This window comes from Diadema antillarum, unplaced genomic scaffold (genome assembly GCF_040938485.1).
Source record: "Diadema antillarum isolate AM-2024a unplaced genomic scaffold, OU_Dant_1.0 scf00000095, whole genome shotgun sequence".
NCBI classification, from domain to species: domain Eukaryota; kingdom Metazoa; phylum Echinodermata; class Echinoidea; order Diadematoida; family Diadematidae; genus Diadema; species Diadema antillarum.
In genome coordinates this window covers 2,494,720-2,514,767 of record NW_027270984.1, presented here as the reverse complement: position 1 = coordinate 2,514,767, position 20,048 = coordinate 2,494,720, and the positions used below count along the sequence as shown (strand labels likewise).

The following is a 20,048-nucleotide window of genomic DNA, read 5'->3' as shown; positions in this document are numbered from 1 at the left end:
ATTCTTTATGAAACAAAACATCTCTGGTACATTGCCTTTTACACAAATAATCAAACCACAGCTGTGGCATTTTTTAATTCTTTCATATTGAAATAATATTAATAAAGAATTAGAATTCATTGTCTCATATATTTGTTCATGATTTTCCATGATTCATTTTCTATCAACTGTTTGACATAAATGATACCTTTTCAACCCAGTATCTGTTAAATAAAACATCATTCATATACTTGCTGTTCGTATTATTCCAAATAGTTTCATTTGATATATCAGTCACCTGTAATATATTTGTATAATGTGTTTTTGCCCATGTAGAAAGAAGATCAGAATAAGATACCGGTAATTTGTATCTTTTACACAATAACATCATATCTGTAGCTGAACATTTATAATGTAAGCATAAATAAACCCCTCCGATTTTATTTAATGAAAATTTACATATACATTTCCCGGATTTATCACTAGTATCTAATAATTTCGGCAACCAAGAAAGCCTAAGTGACTTCATTTTTGCATCTAAATCAATCATTCCTAAACCACCTTTTAGAATTCCACAAATATAAAAATAATATCTTATTCAATTCTTTTACATTTTTCTGAGGAATTGTATAACAAGTTGAAAGATAAATCAACTGAGATACAAGTAAAGATTTAATTACAACTACTTTCCCCTAATACGTTAAATTTCTCATTCTCCACATTCTTATTATTCGCTTAATTTTTTTTTTCAATTTTTACTATCCAATTCAAACGAGTAAATTCATTTTCTGTCTGACACAAAACAACACCAAGATATATAACCGGCTCTTCTGTCCATTCTAAATTTTCTAAACAATTTACTTCATTAATATCAATATTCAATTGTAATATTTTTATTTTTTGAAAATTTAACTGTAACTCCGCATATTCACCAAAAATTAATACCTCTTGCATTGCAATAGTACCTGACTCTATCGACTCAATGATTAATGTAGCATCGTCGGCTAACTGTGAAATATGTATGTTATAAGCATCGTGGGACGGGTCATCATAAACTGGTATACTAATACCGTGTATATTCATATTAGACCGTATACATGTTGCCATTACCTCTACTACTAAAACAAATAACAACGCTGATAGGGGGCAACCCTGTCTAATACCCCTTTTAATCTTGAATGCATTTGTAACCCATCCATTATTAATAACCTTTGCCATTTCATCCGTATATAAAACATCTTTCCACTGAATAATAAATGATTCCTTAAAATCAAACCTTCTTAAAACCTTGAGATACACTTCAATTCATACTATGAAGTAGTTTGTCTTTCTCTTTCTGATATTTGGGAGTATACTGTATACTGCTGGGCTCTGATACCTCAGAATGAAAATTAAAGAGTGAGCAAAAGGTACAACATATCGCATACGTTTCAGCTGAAAAAATCTCAATCGTTTAATCAGAAAACATATAGGCATGATTTGATAGCAGCATGATTTCATTGCAGCATATTTCGTGACAATAACAGTACACATAATCATGGTTATCCGAAATCATAGAGGAATTGAACTAAAAGAGTCGCATCGTAAGAAAGTCATAGATTTCGTTAATAAGAGCCAATTGTCTATGTGCTTCTGCCATCGCGAAAAGGAAATGAATATTTTAAGTTTAACAGAGGAATATCTAATCCTAGGGCTTGTACATTGTATGCGTATGATGATGTTATACGTGTGCACACATAATATGCAAAATATTATTATATAGGAAATCATGTTTGCATCCAATTTCAATTCCAATCACTTTTTTTATGGAATAGATACTTAAACAAAATAAGATAATACATAATGTCCAGCTGGGATTAAAGAAAAAAACCCACAAACGTTGAACATAGCGGTCTTTGTGTAAGTTTTAACCAAAGTGAAAGAATAATACACAGAAATACGATGAATCTATTTAAAAGCAAGCTTGTTGAGTGTAGGTCTCAACTGAAACCTAGTGTGAAGCACAGGATGAGGAGCAGCAACTAAACCCCAAACAGCAAAAAAGTTTATTGATACTTGGGGTATAGAAGATTCCATGGGATAAGGAAAAACGAGGATGGATTTTGTTTAACTTATATTTAAATGCATCTTTGAACATGTTGAATGATTTCTAATACCCCTTCATCTATGAATACAACTGTCAGTATCATGTTCAGCGCTGACAGGTTCATGGTTGTCACATATACGATGGAAGTTAAACTAATTTTCAGTCACCTCCGTATGATAGCCTTTGATCTATCTGTGTGGTAATTCAGTTCAGTTCAGTTCAGTTTTTATTTCTGCATTTCAAAATCAATACAAATCAACAAATCAACAAAATACTTACATAGTCATTTACACAGCTAATATTCGTAACGTTTGGATCTTACATACATTTTCTTTTTTTCAAGAACGAATATCATATATGAAAGGAAGCAATAGGAAATGATAAAAATGAAATGCCCTCTTCACTATAAAATGGTCTACCAAGTCTACCAACAGATAAATTCAACCTCGGGAGAGGAAAAAAAAATAACTTCTTTGAACATAATATGTTGATTAAATCTCACATCAAATGTTTTCCACGGAATGCTGAAAGTATGCTATTTCCGTTTCTCCGTCAAAAGGCCGTAGGTCGCCATAGAGAGAATATTTGCACTTTTCTCCAAAGACATCTTTCAACAGGTCCCCGAATTTGTGCACCCGTAGTGGTGTCAGTGGCATTGTAACCCTGTGGATCAGGAGAAGAGGGAGGAAATTCGTGCTAATCTTGTATACCACTGAATGTGAGTACACGTTACGAGCTAAACACCCACGACTCTTACAGCCCAAGACTTACACAGCGCAAGAGTCACACAGCCCAAATGCCCATCACAACTTCAATTCAATTCAATTCAATTCAATTCAATTCAAATTTAAAAAAAAAATTCCGTATAAAGTAATACAAACTAACATATATAACGATTACATGAGTACATAGTATTCAAAGGAACTTTGAATCACGTGCGTTTTCAACAAAACATGAATACAATTTTTAAAATGATATCAACTTTGGTTTGGATAACAAGTAAGCAATTCAATCTTAATTTATAGCTCTACATGGAAAAGAGGAACTCACAAGAAAAGTATAGCTAATTGTAAAATTTGTGAATTACTCTGGAAGGTGCGGGCATCTCAAGATCCGTCAAGGACTCCATGTATAAATGTTGATATTCCGATGTCAGGGGAAATAATCAGAAAATAAAAAAGGGACTATGACAAGGACAAGAACGAAAGCAGGGACGGAACAGGCAGAAAATAGAGCTAGGGATAGGCATGACAAAGAAAGGGAGTGAAACAAAACAAGATAATTTCTATATTCAGTTATCTGGAAAGATCACCAAGGCATGAGGAAGAACTTAAAGATTATACAAATGTGGCTTAAAACCCAAACTCTTGATAAATTTAAAGAATACTTATCATTAATCTATTTGTTCCATTTCATGAAAATAACCACACACACACACACACAAAAAAACGTTTCTTTAATCTATTTGTTTGTTTTCATGAGGATGACAAAAGCTTCTTCTTTTTTAATTTTGATTGAAAGGAAGGAAAAGTCAGAGCATCTTTTAGAGTATTATTATCAAGGCTGTCTCAGAACCTCGGACCAGTGAAAAAGAATGCATTTTGGGCGAGAATTGTACGTAGTAATGGTAAATGATATTCATTGGAACGTCGAGTAGGATAATTGAAGACCTGAATATAAAAACGACCCAAGTCCAATTTTTGGCCAAATTCAGTTTGACATGGGAAATTGTAGCTTATGCATGGACTCATCTTGTGTATAAATGATAAATCCCAATTACCCCCGGAAGTGCCTGAAATGAACGAGTTAAATCTTATATCAATGTTAGAATGAAGGACTTGGGTCATTCTTACATTCATATTATAGCGCCCTCTATCATCCTTCTCTTATCTCTATAGCAGAATATCATGTATAAGAATCAAGGAACGACCCGAGTCCATATGATTCAAAGAACGACCCAAGTCCATCACACAAAATGGCCTCTCCACAATTAATGTAAATGTTAATTGTCATAATAATGTATGTTCTAATTTGTATATACAATGTTGCCTTCCCATCACAGTTAAACAGAACATTTTTGGAGAAAAAAATATGATTTTTTTTTTAAAGTTTACTCGAAATGGTCTTCCATGGACTTGGGTCGTTCTTACATTCATGTACTCGATTGTGTACCGCATCATTGCGACGAAAGATTTGATCAAATATTTGTGTTAAACTTTTATTATTATATTTGAACATAAATTGACCCAATTGAAATGAATATAAATCATTTATCTTGCATAATTTATTATCACAAAACAAATTATTAGAATGAGCACGCGGATTTAAGTTAGAGATTACTGTCAACGACTTTTTTTTTTGCAATAAACATTTTTTTGCCAAAAGGAATTGATACGTGTTGCCCTACACTAAAATTCCATAATTCAAATACGGTAAAATAAAACTGGAGTAAAGCACAGTTTATGTGGAAGATAGTAATGAAATATTTCAGTCCATTTATCATACCTATATATATTTCGTAAAATTGTTTTACAGAGAATATTGACATAATCTCTCCGTGTAAGTTTAGGATTGTCAACACAAATACCAAGACATTTTATACTATTGACTTGTTCAAGAGGAATATTTTCGATAAATATGTCCCCAGGCAGTATTTCTGTTGAATTACTAAAAATCATAAACTTGGATTTAGCAATATTAAGGGAAAGTTCATTAGCCTCAATCCAATGTGAAACTTCTATTAATTCTGAATTCAGAGTATGCAGAAGAGTATGAGGATCTGGGTAGGCGAAAAAAAAATTAGAATTATCTGCAAACAGGATAAACGATCATAATTTCGAATATCTGTGCAAATCATTAATGTAAATCATAAAGAGCAGCGGGCCTCATAAACTACCTTGTGGAACACCACACCTTATAATAGATTATCTAACATCTGAGAGTTAATGTTATTAAAAACCACAAATTGTTTTCTGTTAGATAGGTAGCTCCTGAACCACTCCAAGGCCTTCCCACTAATTCCATAATGATATGATTTGCTGAGTAGTATTTCATGATTGATAGTGTCGAAGGCCTCGGAGAAGTCCAGGAAGATACCTACCATATGACAAAAACCTATCTACACAGTCATGATCTAATGCTTGTGTCGGCATCATGCAGAATATAAATTACGCCTGGAGCTGTACGGTCCACGAGCTATACGGTAGACAATAGGCCTTAACTCTCAGAGTATCTACCTTGTGTAACCGTTTTTTATACATAGTGTCTAGCACGTGGGCTTTATTGTGACTCGTTGGTGCATGACTCATGAACTTTTATTTTTCCAATGTTCAGCTCTGGAACCGTATGACTTGAGAGACCCCATTCAAATTTGCCGCTGAAGGTTGATTATTTTGCAAAGTATACTACCTTCACTCCCTCCAATTTTCGCCAATTTGTACATAATTGTTTCAACTTTGACACTCGATGCCAGCCTATTGAGGGGTAATCTATCACTTGGTCTACACCCACTTCGTCTAATAGCCTTTAGTCTCATCCCGCATGGTCTAATCCCGTTTCGTCTACAACCAGTTCGTCAAATGACTATTTAGTCCAGTAGCCACTTAGCCTCATTACCACTTGGTTAACTTCAGATGAGCTATGCCCATTTCGTCTACTACCCACAGTGTATTAGACCAGATGGGCTATGCCAATTTCGTCTAATACCCACAGTGTATAAAACAAAGTGGAAAAATCCAAGGAGTCAAAATTGCAATTAGACCATCTAGTCATTAGACATACTGATAATTAGCCAAACTGGACATTAGACCAAGTGATGATTAGACCAAACGGACGTCAGACGAAATTGACAGTAGACCAAATGACTTTAGCTGTCGTGGTGTTTGACGAACTAGGAAGTAGACCATCTGATATCAGACTAAGTGGCAATAAACCTATTCCAAACCTTTTGAGGTAGACCCTATGCCTGGTACACAACCCAACTTTATATCCTACTTTGTAAATGAGACTAAATGAAGTTGATGAACTTACTGTACTTCTTGCTCATCCTTGCTATTTGTCGTGGAACCTCCAGTGTTGTCAACGATCATGTCATAAGTCATTTCGACTAAGGCGGGTGAGCCATCCTTTTCTATTATGTTTGTTGATATGCTCTTTACCGTGTCAATCTGTATTGTATGAGAAACATACTTGAAGTTCATTCTCAGTTCATGAAAAGAATACTTTTTTTTTCGTTGTTTGTGCTCTTTCGCAAATCATTTTGTTATAACATGTGCCTTTTATATTCCAATGGGTTAAAAAGACTTGCTCTTCTCTTTAACAGATGATGGTCTGGTACAGTGTGTAGAACATAATATTTAGTGTGTAGAACATAATATTTAGATCTGCTCATATGTTTCCCTTATCACTATCAAAGGAACAAAAATAATGAATGGTGCGTATACCAAGTGATTAAATCCCGTAACTGGGACAATTCTTTCAAAGTCATTTGACTTCACATGGTGGATGATTTTCTTTTCAACTTTCTTATCAAATTCAAATGGATTCAAATAGTAGTTCCTTTTTGAGATTTTGAGACGACAGATGTATTGATTCAGATATAGATTAACAGCCTTTGTTGGCCACATACGTGATAGTTTATAGTGTTGGTTGTCTGTACCCAGTACTATACACTCTAAAATGAAATGGTAAATCTATTTTTTTGTTTATGTTGTCACTCCTTCAACCTTTGGGTAAATGTCACACAATGTTAGATTGAACATTCCAAAATAATCGACTTGTCATTTAAAGAGGTTCGAGGAGCGACAACATTTAAAGTATCGGATTTATCATTTGATTTTAGAGTGTATGCATTACAATATAATTCCGCAAACTAATAATGATGGAAACACAGACAACAGTAACGTATTAGCGGTGAAACATGAAAAATTGAACTACAATAACTCGTACCGGTACAGTGTAGCAATAGAGAGAAAATACTAACATCTATACTTAATACTACATACTTTTATCAAAGAGCGTAATACGGATTTCAAACGTTGTATCTTTTTGTTCAACCTAGCCTCAAAGACAAACGTTTATGAATTATGTCTACAGGATATTCAATGAGTGGAACTTCGTTTCTTCGTTTAGATAGTGTACATCGATTAAAAGATAACCGCATTAAGACAAAACAGAAAAAACAGTTCATATCTAGAGAATGTACAGTGTGTACTGTGTCATGATGATGTTCGTTATTCCGAAGTTTCCTTATTCCTAAATAGAAATTAGGTACCTCATTCCGACGGCTCATCATTCGGAACTACACAAGTTCCGAATACCTATGAAATCCTAGTTGTAATCCGAAAATGAAATGGGGCGTTTATCAGAGCATTTGTGGCATTATTAACAAGTTTCGTTGAAATGAAATGAGGTTTGTTATTCCGAACGTACGGATGGACGCTCTCTAGGAGGATAGGCCTTAATATTACATCCTTTACTTCCTGAAATAGCTGATATTTGTTTGTTGTAAAGTGCCTTTGCAATAAACCTTCGGATGTTCGGATTAACGAACTTTTGGAAAAACAAACTTTCGCCAACATGAACTATATAATATAAGAGTGGGTTCAGGAATATAGCCAATCACATGAATGTAGCCAATCAGAAGGACTGGAATGAATTACATTCATGTGCGCTCGTTACTTTCTTACCAATATGACAGGCGTTTAAATGTGTGCAGCAAGAAAGCATTTTGATAACTGCACGCTCACTGAAGTCGGTACCTATACATTCCACAGAAGCGACATGTACGAGCTCGTGCTCAATCATTTCTTTACCGTAGTTCATGTTCAATGTGTTCGGAACCTTGCGTTTGAGAAAGTATTCTACATGAAGCTGACTGGTATTCATAGATAGAGTTAAATGAAAAAAAAAAGGTTCATAGACCCCTTTCATAACGCAAGTAATGCACAGGTCTACATGTAAGATCGTGACATGAAAGTGGAGATGCAGCTCACTCTCGGGTATTCACAACGTCGTGCAACATGCACTCAGTTGCTCCTCGTGCATGTTGCACGTTGCACCATTGTAACGATTAATACAAGTTTGTACCGCTTTATTATTTCTTATTTGCATAATATTACAAATGGAGGACACAACCATCAGACAGCTTACGCATGAGCAGCCACGTATGAACATTTCTTTATTGTCTGGGAAGCTGTCCTTGACTCTCTGAAATATTAGTTAGCATTTCGTTCGTTGCAAAGTGCGAGAATCGACCTCAGTTATTTTGATTGTAACAATCTGTACATCCAACGGTTCGTGGTCTTTCAGATCTACCCTTTTGTTCGTTTGTTTTGTTCACAAAAGCACTGGTTGTGCATTGCCTTCATGAAGTCAATGTGCATATCTGTATAGAAGCAGCTGTTGAGAGCACACTTTACAACGCCCTTGTAAAGTAGTGATAATTAGGTGCCTTGTATAGGGACGTTATGTGCATATTGGTGTTGAAACAAAAGCGTATGGGGGATTCGTGAGACAACATTTGCTTATATTATGAGATTAAGAAGAATGGATGGTAACGCGCAATATGGCGGAAGCAGCTGTCATTAAAACTGATCGTACCGACTGAGATTTTACTTGGTATGCAAGTGTTCACATTGTTTGACATAACCAATTGGTTCGTTCTTTTCTCGTTGATGATTAATCATTTTGCCATATTAATAGTAAGCATGTGAATAACCAATAACGAATTTTGTTTATACTGAATAGAGTGGAAGAACATAAAGTCAGTTCAAGATTCATGCAAACATTGTTAAGCCACGTGGTAAATACGTATAGAAGCATCTTGTGATGGGAATACAATGCATATACATACATACTGTATAAGACTACATACATGTGTATATATAGGCACTTTGTCATATAGTTTACACGTATGCGACCATTAATTCACAAGAGAGAGAGAGGGGGAGGGATAGAGGGATTATGGGTGTTGTTACCTCGTGATAAACATTTTTGTTCACTGCAAAACCACGATCAAGTATCGAATCCATGTTCCTATGATCAATCAGGAGAAGTCCGCCTGGCTTCAAGAAGTGCTTGAAATTTGTCAGACACTGACGATACAAGGGTAGCTCGGGAAGAGAATCAATCTGATGGAAAATGGAGCTTCCAAGACAGAGCACAGCGTCAAAGTCACGGTAACCCGGAAGATCTTCTTGCAAGGTCAGCCAGTTGGCACGTATTATGTCTGTGAAGAAAGTCCTGGCCGATTAGTCATGATTGCAGTCGTTGTTCGTTGACTGAGCAGTATGAAGTCTTAAATCGAACGTCAAAGTCCGACACATCCAAGTATCCTACCTTAATTCTGAATAATTTGAACACTTTTAAACTCTGGCAAAGCACTGTGATACAACAACTCCTATAGAAGGGTGTCGTGAAATAAATAGGCACGAATATTTAATTCAGAAACTGAAATGAAAATGTTAAAGGAAAGTTTGTACATAGAACAAAAAACAACAAACAATCCTATAAAACGTCAATATTCTTGATATCAAGTTGTGACTTTATACACTTATCAAATACATACATTCGTTATCTACCGCTTTATGCCTGCGTGAACTGACTTGGGCCTAAAACATCAGAGAAGAGAAATGATAATGGCGCGTTTTTTCGGAAATTCAGAGACAGTGTATATTTTTCACATTTACATTAGCTGAGAGCATTGCTTGATAGTTCTCTCATTCTATTGATAGCTCATGCAAAAAAAAAATGATAATAATAATCTTCAAATCAGTTTATGGCTGTTAATCACAACAAAATATTCAGATAGCAAATCATTTAGATTCATCCAAAAGTTCTGATTAGAGCTATATTTATTTCCCTATCAAAAAAAATCACACATTTATGTAATGTGACTACCGTTCGTATCAAGAGTTTGCAGAAATGTACATAAATATACATATATGTATACATACGTATACATAATGTATGTTGCGTGTTTGTGCGTGTGGTGTACGAAAATATCACACGTCTATCTTTGTATAAAGAAAGTGATCAACGCGAACTCTTCAATGATTATTTTCTTTTAGTCCTTCTTGAAGTCCATACATTTCAGATAAAGATATGTCCTCTCCTTCGATAATCCCGATCGATAAAATATGAGCTGCTAAGAATTACATCTCTGAAACTATCATCAAAACAATAATCATTACTGACCCCAGCTGGTAACATTTTTCATGCGAGTTCGTTCCTTCCTGGCATGGTAGAGCATCGCCTCAGCGTCGTCACAGCTCACTACTTCCATTTTGTTGTTGAGGAGAGTAATAGAATCCTTCCTATCAAAATTTGTATGACAAAATTATGTGGAGATAGTTTTAACATTTTTTTTTTTGTTAGCACTTAACGGTCATGAACACGAGAGCAACACATATCTTAAACTGTACACATAAAGATAGTAAACATGGATGATATTTCATAAAATGACAAAAACATGGATGATATTTCATAATATGACAAAAAGATTTAAGCCAGCCCCAGTTATAACAATTGAAAAGAATCTTGGAAATGGTAATTTCCTCCATCATCCTCAATGAGCAGTCAATATTTGTATAACATGTTCAGGGCCCCGTTTTATCAAAAGATAAAAAATCGATCTTAAAATTCCTTACCAGATAGGCTCCCATAGACTTGGAGTTTAAATCAGCTATATAATCAATTTTAACTTCATAAAACAGGTCCCTGGGATGGTATTCTGAAATCCTTCCTTGGAAGAAATTTCTTCCTATATATCAGGATTTTTTCCTAAGTGGCTTCCTAAGTTTCTTTCGAAGGCTTTTCCTGAGTTTTTTTTCCCCTATATGTAGGAAAGAACTTTGAAGGGGGCGGGAGTACGCATATTTCTGACTTTATAGGACGAAGTTGGTATTCTAAAATGCACTTAGGAAAGAATTTTAGGAAATATTTAGGAAAGCCCCACCACTGTCCTAAGTACGTTGTTAAGAAGAGCAAGCTACAAAACACCGTGATAGGCGCGCTTGTCATTCATGCGCGCAACAAGTACCAAAGATAGTAGAGATAAGTTAAGCGTCTTTGCAAGTACTTTGATGATGGGCGTGAGAAAAGGGACATGCAGCGCACACGTGTATTTAACCCACCCTATGCGATTGTCATTGGTTGATACGGCATTTCGTATTGGCTTAAGAAAGGACGTGGGCGGGGAAAAGGATGGCCTAATTTGCATAGATAAGTTCCTAGGAAGAAATTGCAGAATACCAATTCTGTCTTTCCTGGGTACTTTCTAAGTTTCTGACTTTACTAGGAAGAAACTTAAAAAGATTTTCAGAAAACCACCCCTCGTAATCATCCTTGCTAACAGAACTCTTTTGTTCACGTCATCAGCTTGCAGCTACGCGGCGCCTCGCCTGAGCAGAGCTTTAAGAGCAGCTTGAACTCTCAAGTCATTTACCCTACCCTCAAAGAGATAAAAATTCCTTCAAAAATCCATTAAAAATCTCCGATCACTGCTAAAATTCCCTGTTGTACGCGCGCCGCGTTCCATGAGCTGGACTGTGTATACAGGGATGTAGCGCGCAATGTGGTGTGAAGCTCTAGCTGGCGCCGAGTGGAAAATTGTTGCCGTGAATTGGAAAGTTGCACAAAGTTTACATTGTTATGATTTAATTTACTCCTCAAGATGCCTGAAATGGGTAATAATAATGATAATATGTATCATGGACTGTCTACTTTCGGGGGATACGACATTAATTGCCCTCGTCTTCGTTTCGGGCACTTTGATTCTATTTCAGGTAATAAATGTTGTATCCCCTCAAGGCCAAACTTAAATTCACAGCAATGTATATGATATTCGCTAATAGCTATGACACGTCGTCTGCTGCTGTTAGATTGGCCCATTGGTATGCATTTCTGTTTGCTCTTGTTGCATTCTTCATTGTGGAACGAGAAAAAAAAAATTGTCATTTCCAAGATTCTATCATAAACACAAACATATAGTGTGTGCGAAAATGTAATGTTCTTTGAATTTCCACTGTAGAAAAAGAAAAAAAAATCCTGTATTGGCAAGTAAATTAAATATTCAATGTAGTAACGGAACAACGCTTTATAGACGATGATGATATCAAAGATTAGGTAAAGCATAAAGATGTGGATAATGGTGGCATGCAGCCACAAAAAAGGATATCAATAATGTAGGGCCTCTGAGAATGACAGTGTTTAGCCACTGACAGAGCTACCCTACTGAAACAAAACAAACAAATAAAAAATAAATAGATGAATAAATACATAAATAAATGAATAAATAAAAAATAAATAAATGAATAACGGCCAGTACACCTCAAATTCCCAACTCTTGCTCACAGGCGCAGGAGGGGTGATACACTGTCGAAGTTTTTGAATATTCAACCAAAAGTTAAAAGCCCAATCCTCATCTCCACCAATACTATACCATCCCTTTGACATGTTATCTTGACATCCATGTGTAAATATATGAGACAATACTGGTCTAAAAACCACGATCTTGTATGCACTAGTATAGACTGCATAATTTTCTCAGATAATGTATTTTCCCACACACTTAACTATAGAGAGAAGTTCCTAGATAAATGTTGAATATTGAGATGGATGCTTTGATCAATGAAGATGAATTGTTCGATATCATCTTTATACTTTTTCTACGTAAAGTATAGAGTAAGTGAAGCAAAAGCAGGCTAGCTAGGGTATGATCGCAGCAGCTTGCGAATCTAGTCTAGACAGCTAGACTGGCCTAGGTGGTGTGCTTGCATCCCCCATCATACTTTGCGCTATAAGGCTATTTAATACCCCTATATAATAGGAATGTTGCGATATATTGATCGTGATGGTTGTCGGGTATTTTCTGCCCCTTTGCATGTTATGATATCCATACTCAGAGTCTGTGGTGGTGACAATGTATGGGTTCAAGGAGGTAATGGTTACCAAACTTCTAACCTGAAAACCAATTAAATACTTTTCACATATTTCCATAACATGAAGAAGACAATAGAAAATAGTTATGATATTGATGAATACATGTACCTCATATTCTTCACGCAAACTTAAATAACTTACAATACACGCGCGCATGTACCGCACACTTACTCACTTTTTTTTTTCAATGATATTTTATTGATTTCATTCAAATCAATCATAAATCAACCCATTCTGGGTGTAACATGAACATAAAAACGGTACAAATGCCATTCAAAAGATAAATCCATTACCAACTTATACTGCCCATCATCCCCCTTCAAACATAACAACTCGATTATAAATCAATCCTACTGACCATTTCTTCACGAGAAAGTATTGACATGTACAAAAAAAATGTATATATATCTTTGACTATGGTATACTTATACTGCCAATCATCTCTCTTCAACATAACAACTCGATTATAAATCGAGTATGTAAGGGTATATATATACAAGGGTATATACATAAAAAAGCAACAAAAATACGTTATACAAAACTAGAATGAAATCATTTCATCGAAATCAAATCCCCATCCCCCACAACCCCGATGCACTCAAACCTATCCCACACCCCCACCACAACCCCAAACACATACATCCACAACCACCACACACATACACCCCAAACACCAACACACATACACACCAACACCAAAAACGCACATACACACATACACCCCACACACAAAACACACCCGAAGCGATACCACCTTCCTTCCTAATGAAAACGACTTCTGATATATAGTTTTTGAAATATCAAGAATCAAAAGTGGGATTTTTTTTTTTAACACTTAGTACCTCTGGTTCCTTAAACCAATCCGTTGGGCCTCATTTACCTCAACTGCAATTTGTGATTTTTTTAGAGTACTTTCAAAATATTGATGATTTTTTTTTGAAGATCCAAACAAACAAAAAAAGAAAAAAAAATCATCATTGACTTTAGAGAGCAAGAGGTACATGCGTTTATTCCATAAAGTGTGTCAAATTTGTTATTTCCTGCTTATCATTTACTTTATTGCAGATGTTAAATACATTTGCATCGTCAGGCCTCAATCAGTCACGCGCAAGATGCGTATTGCAGTATCGCACAGCAGGATATAATGACATCCCCATGACCTCAGCAGCCGGAGTTCTTTTGCGGAGGCGATAATTTCATAAACGATCCATGGTTGTATACAGATAAAACTAGCTATACAATGTGTCCATCTATACAATGGTAAACTACATGATAATTTTAGTGCAATTTTGAAAAACGTGAATGCAGGAGACATTCGAAAGTAAGAATTAGGCACCTTATTTTCAGTATGATCCAATTTTGCCGGAATGTGGAACTACCCAAACTCGAGTCCCAAGCGAAATTCTAAGAGCAGACTATCTAATTTGCATAAAAAAAGACTCCATCCAAGAACATCTCTTTTGTGAAGCTCATAAAGTGACGTAAAGTTCATGATAGCACAATACAATAATTTGACGTTAGTTCTGGCTATCACAAACTCACGATATTGGTAAATATGTGTATTCATATATTTAAAAAAAATGTATTTCATTTGCAATTCAACTTGAAGTGTACGACGGCATATTTAAAGCCTTTAACACCGTACAAAAGCTTTTGTCAGAAAAGTTTGGAAGTGTAATTCTTCACTTGTGATACCTACCTCGCATTTCTATCTGTCATGTTTGTGCCAAAAGTTTAATTCAAAGAAAATATACCGTACAGATTAGATTTTCCGCAACCGCTCCGCATATAGCACGCAAAATTATATTACGTCAAACCCAATTCACTTTACTTTCAAAATGTACTTCTCAAAAGTTCACGGTAACTGAAATTTCATGATAACCAGATCAAGGGAAATGGTGAATTTACACCAGTATAACTGATTAGGGGACACTCTCACTGAATTGCCATTACCCAGCACATTGTCACTGCAACCTTGCTATCATCCAGCCAATTGTCACTGCAGCCTTTCCCGGTCTATTGTTGAAAAAAAAAAAAAAAACTTGAAGAGACAGATTGATGCAACAGGATACAACCACAGCCTTTTTCCTTCTAGCCTAATTTGTTTGTTTGTTTGTTTGTTGTTGTTTTTTGTTCTCTCGGCAATATTTACAGACAGGGATAGATTCGTACAACGGGTTAAAACCAGATAGGTTCTCCTTAAGTTTTATTTTGTTTCTCTCTCTCAGCATCAACAGAGTTTATCAAAATTCCTTTTGTAATCATGAAGGATAATTCAGGTTCTGAAGTGAGCATTGAACCTCCATGAAAAAAAAAAATCTGCTTTAGAAAGGTATCTTTTCATTTTCCGGCTTAAAGTAGCATAACACTCGTTACCATTGCAATAACAATTGTATATTTTATCGCATAGGGACTTAGACACCATGAATTTCGTTCTACAAAGATGCTGATTCTTTTCATTTTTCTTTTCATAATCATTAAATAAAGAAAAATGAAGATACATTGTCATACAGTAAACCATATAAATAATGCCATAATAGGCTTTAATAGTATCCCTACCTCCATTCCAGGGGCTTATAAGGTGTGTGGTTTTCACTGTTGAACTAAACCAAATTCAGTGGTAAAAGCCAGCTGCCTCCCCCTTTCAAGTTACTTCTTCACACTATCGAAACGTTGCCTGCACGACTGCTGTCCGAACAAAAGTCTCGGAAAGGAAATCCTGAATTGATCATCACTGTATCTTGTATGACAAATACGTTGATATGATCGAGAACCGCACTTGCCAACCAGCACAACGCCGTGTGTCCATGAACTTACTATGGTACGTCATTAATTGTCACGAGCCATCCATAGTACAGTCAAGGTCGAAACAAACAATTAGCCTTTGGTCAAGGCCCTCTTGCTGTAACGGGCGAGTGAAGCGAGCCCAGCCGCGCGCCCGGCTGGGCTCTCATCACCATACTGCGAGAGGGCTTTGACAAAAGGCTAATGAAGAACGCCATTCAGAGTATCGATAATGGATTTCGATATAAGCGGTTATTTTTTTTTCTATCATAACGAGAGCTATATTGCACTATCATTGCAAACTGAGGTAAGGTCTCATCTTTTGAATGCCATTAAGTTTTAATGTTCATATATATTTACATTTGCGGTTGTCTAATTGTAATACAGTCAAACCAGGAAAGATTGTCATGAAGACGCGTAAGCTTCGTGACATATTTGGAGGCATTTCGCTGTGGCATTACAAATTCATTACAAATCATTGTTTCTTGCCCCATCTTCTGATATAGCCGAATTAGTAGAAGAGTACGAGGATTTTCTTATGTGTTCTGCTGAACAAGCATTCACCTGAGATACTAACAATTACTGCTCGTCCACATCCACCTTGGTATGATTCTATTCGTGCGACAAAGAAGGAACTTCGGAGATGATGGGAACGTCTTAAAAATTGTCAGAATCTTGAAGTGTACCAACAAGTTTTTCGAGATCGGCGAGCTAGATTTAAGCCTTCGTTAGAAGAAAACAAACAAGATGTGGAATACCACAAGAAATCCTTCGAGGATTGCAACACTCGGCAAATGTTTCAAAAGTTCACCAAACTCTCCTCGTCACCGTCTGACAGGGTTCTGCCATCCAAGTATGGTGGGTATTCTCACTTGGTAAACCAGTTTGTGCAGTTCTTCTCTGAGAAAATTCAAAACATAAAGAATGAATCGGCAAATTTATCAAACAACCAGTCATCACTTTCACTTCCTTGCACGTCACCACGGCCAAACCTTTGCAGAATTTCAACCCGTCACCGGGACAGCGGTAAGGAAGCTAATGTTGACTTCACCATCTTCGTCCTGCAACCAGGGTCCAATACCCACATGACTGTTGAAGAAATATGTTAATGAGCTGACTCCGGTATACTCACACGCATTATCAACCTTTCTCTGGTGAGCGGCTGTTTTCCAGATTCCTTCAAACATGCACAAGTTGATCCTCTTAGGAAGCCATAGTGTAGATTCAAAATTATTGGGAATTATAAACCAATAGCAAGGCTTAAATTTGTTGCAAAGTTGGTAGAGCCAGCATGTGCCAATCAGATACAATCATATCTGGAATCAAATAAGATGAATGGCAGAACACAATCAGCACACAGGAGAAATCACAGTGTTGAGACAGGTATGATATACGTGTTTTAATGACCTACTTCTCGCAGCAGACAGGGGCCAGGAGACACTGTTGGTGGTGCTAGATTACTCGTCTGCATTTGACACTATTGACTATAATTATCATCATGCTCCATCGTCTATCATCAACTTATGAATTGTTGGTACTGTATTTGATTGATTTCAGTATTATTTTAAGCAACCGTTACAGACGGTTCGGTTGTGAATAATTAGCACATGATCATGAGCTTGCCTGACCATGCAGCTAACTACAGAGCAAAGGGTGTTCATCAGCGGAATGTTTAGGAGGGTGGGGTGGGAGAAACGGACCGAAAAAAAACACCTTCCGAGCCCCCCCCCCCCGAAAAAAGACGACTTTCTGCCCTGCACTTGCACCTTTGAAATGTTAGAAGCGCAAGTTCAGTGATAAATAAAGTGATGTACCCTTCTCTTTCTGCTTCACCTCCCCCTTCAAAAACTTCAAAACTCTGTCAGTGATGAAGGACCAACCACGCGTGAGGGAAATGTAGAGAGGAATGAAAACAGTGAAATAAGTTTGAGGTACAAAATCATCAAAATGTGTATCATTGTTGTAATATTGTTTCCCATAGCCATTGGACTGCGTGCAGCCTGAGCATACTCACGATATTAGTCTTCAATAATTTTGGTTATGTCTCATAGCTTATAAATGACATTAAAATGTGGATTATATTATAATAACTCTGGTACATTATATACTTTTTTGATAATAGAAATTAATATCAAAAAGCTTACATTTGTGTTTCTCCTTAGGAATGCATTATAACAACGTATGTAATGCGGTAGTATACATTTCAATAACTTTTCGGTAATTCTATTTTTGTCTCTTAACAATGTCACCAACCCCATTAGTATTTTGATAGTTGCCATTGGCACGCAATTCGTCAAAAACACAAACAAACAAACAAACAAACACACAATCTGATATGTCGATGAATTGAAGGTAAAGAGCACAGTGCTTCAGTCTCACACTATCCGCACGTCGGATCTGATAAAAGAACGGCGCCCGTTTGCAGATGGGAGATTTATTGTGCAGAACCCACCTATTCACAGCATAAAAGTCATGCACTGTAGATATGAATCCATGACAATAACTATTTTGATAACGATGAGTCCATACAAAATAGCGAGTACGTTTAGTAATTCAAAAAAACAACCTCAGTAAACAACAAAGAATCAGCATGGGTTTAGCAGTACGTGCATACAAGACCAGCATCACTAACGTTGTGTATGGGTGTGTGTGTGTTTTGTTCAGATATTCTCATTCGCACAATTAGTTATGAAATTCAGTTCCATGTTGCATATGCATCCCAACTCACTCAAACAGGAGCAAGTCACAGATTTTTAAATGGTTTTCCTCTCTCATTCATTACTGACCCAACCTTTGAAATCTTTGCGACATTTCTCCTCATAAACAGTTGACTGTTATGTTGTAGAGTTAAAACAATCACAAAGTTACTTTCAACGGAGTTCACAAGTGGAATGTGAATGTTTATAGATATTTGTTATGGCACTATGGTGATAATGCATCCATTGGAAGTTTCGTGCATTATCGAAGCGACACTGCCGTAACGTGCTCTGACGAATTGAATCAACACTAAAACAACTCGGTTTATTTGATGTGCTTCCTTCCGAAAAGGCTTTGGAATTCCACATCCCATTTTTATCTCTGAGAAAGAGGAGCAATTCGCGAAGAAAACTGACACTTCTTTTTTTATCGATTTTGAACATTGTTATATATTCCATTTACTCCATGAAAAAGGCAATAACTTCCATTAAAACGTAATACATTTGTGGTTACGTTGTATCTTGTAGTCGTATAATTATGCATCTCAAGCACTGTGCAAAAGACAGGCCAGTGCCGAGTACGAACGTTCATACAAAGAATATCTACTCGACCATATTCGACCATAGTATGGTGGTATTGAATCAGACTGGATGACAACAGGGTGAATACTACAGACTCACTGAATAACTTATCAACTGAAATCAATGAGTACAGTTGATACCTCTAAATGAGTACCAAATGGATTAAATGAAGAATGATTTAAATTTGTTTGCATTAATCATGTAAAGGCCGTCACACCTTTCCGGGCAAGCCTTGCGTGTGACTTGCGGAGAGTAATTTCTGCTACCCGGAGATCCCCGCAGATGACACGCACATGATAGTACCTAGCACGTATCTCGCCCGCAGTTGCCCGGAGGTGCGCACACAAATCGTATTTACCCGCAGCCACTATGTTTAGGCCCTGTCACACCTTTCCGGGCAAGCTACGCTTGTTGCGTGTGGGGATTTCTCCAGGATACGGGACAATTTTTGCGGGCGGACAAGGATTTGGCATGTCTCTTACCTACTGGACGCGTGCTACTTAAGTTTTACTTGCGGGTATTCTGTGTGACCTGCGTGTCAGGCGCGTGGGGCTTGACAACTCAGTGAAGGAATCCCTGTGAAGGACTATTGATTTGGCAGAGGTTCCACAGATTGTCATTATCTTGGTCGCAGCCGACTCTCAACTAAGCAGCAGCAAGGCTATAACTGACCCTATGAATAATTATGCATCCACGCAATGATTATTTACTCGTGTCTCGTTCCACGCCCGCAGAACTGCCCAGCTACACGAGCGTTGGTAGCATCGACACCATTCCTTGCCGGTAAAACACCCGTATTATGCTCGTAGAATGCCCGCAGATTAAACGTGTATCTGACGCATATAGGCATAGATCCAAGAGCAACCTTCGTACTTCAAGTATGTTTACTGCCTGTGACTTGCGGCAGCTGTACGGGCCTCGCAGAGATGCCAATTTCAAAAAAAAAAAATTATGAGTGAGACTTTCATGACTGGGCGTCT

General features: G+C 36.8%; 1 protein-coding gene across 1 annotated transcript; it reads right to left on the bottom strand.

Moving 5' to 3' along the window:
* Nucleotides 1–2,568: 2,568 nt before the first annotated feature.
* LOC139718518 (glycine N-methyltransferase-like) lies at nucleotides 2,569–14,725 on the bottom strand. Its single transcript, XM_071629990.1, has 5 exons — nucleotides 14,706–14,725; nucleotides 10,262–10,380; nucleotides 9,043–9,293; nucleotides 6,148–6,231; nucleotides 2,569–2,766 (listed from the first exon to the last, which is right to left on the bottom strand). The coding sequence occupies exons 1-5, from the start codon at nucleotides 14,723–14,725 to the stop codon at nucleotides 2,569–2,571; spliced, it is 672 nt and encodes a 223-aa protein (XP_071486091.1).
* Between the last annotated feature and the right edge of the window lie 5,323 nt (nucleotides 14,726–20,048).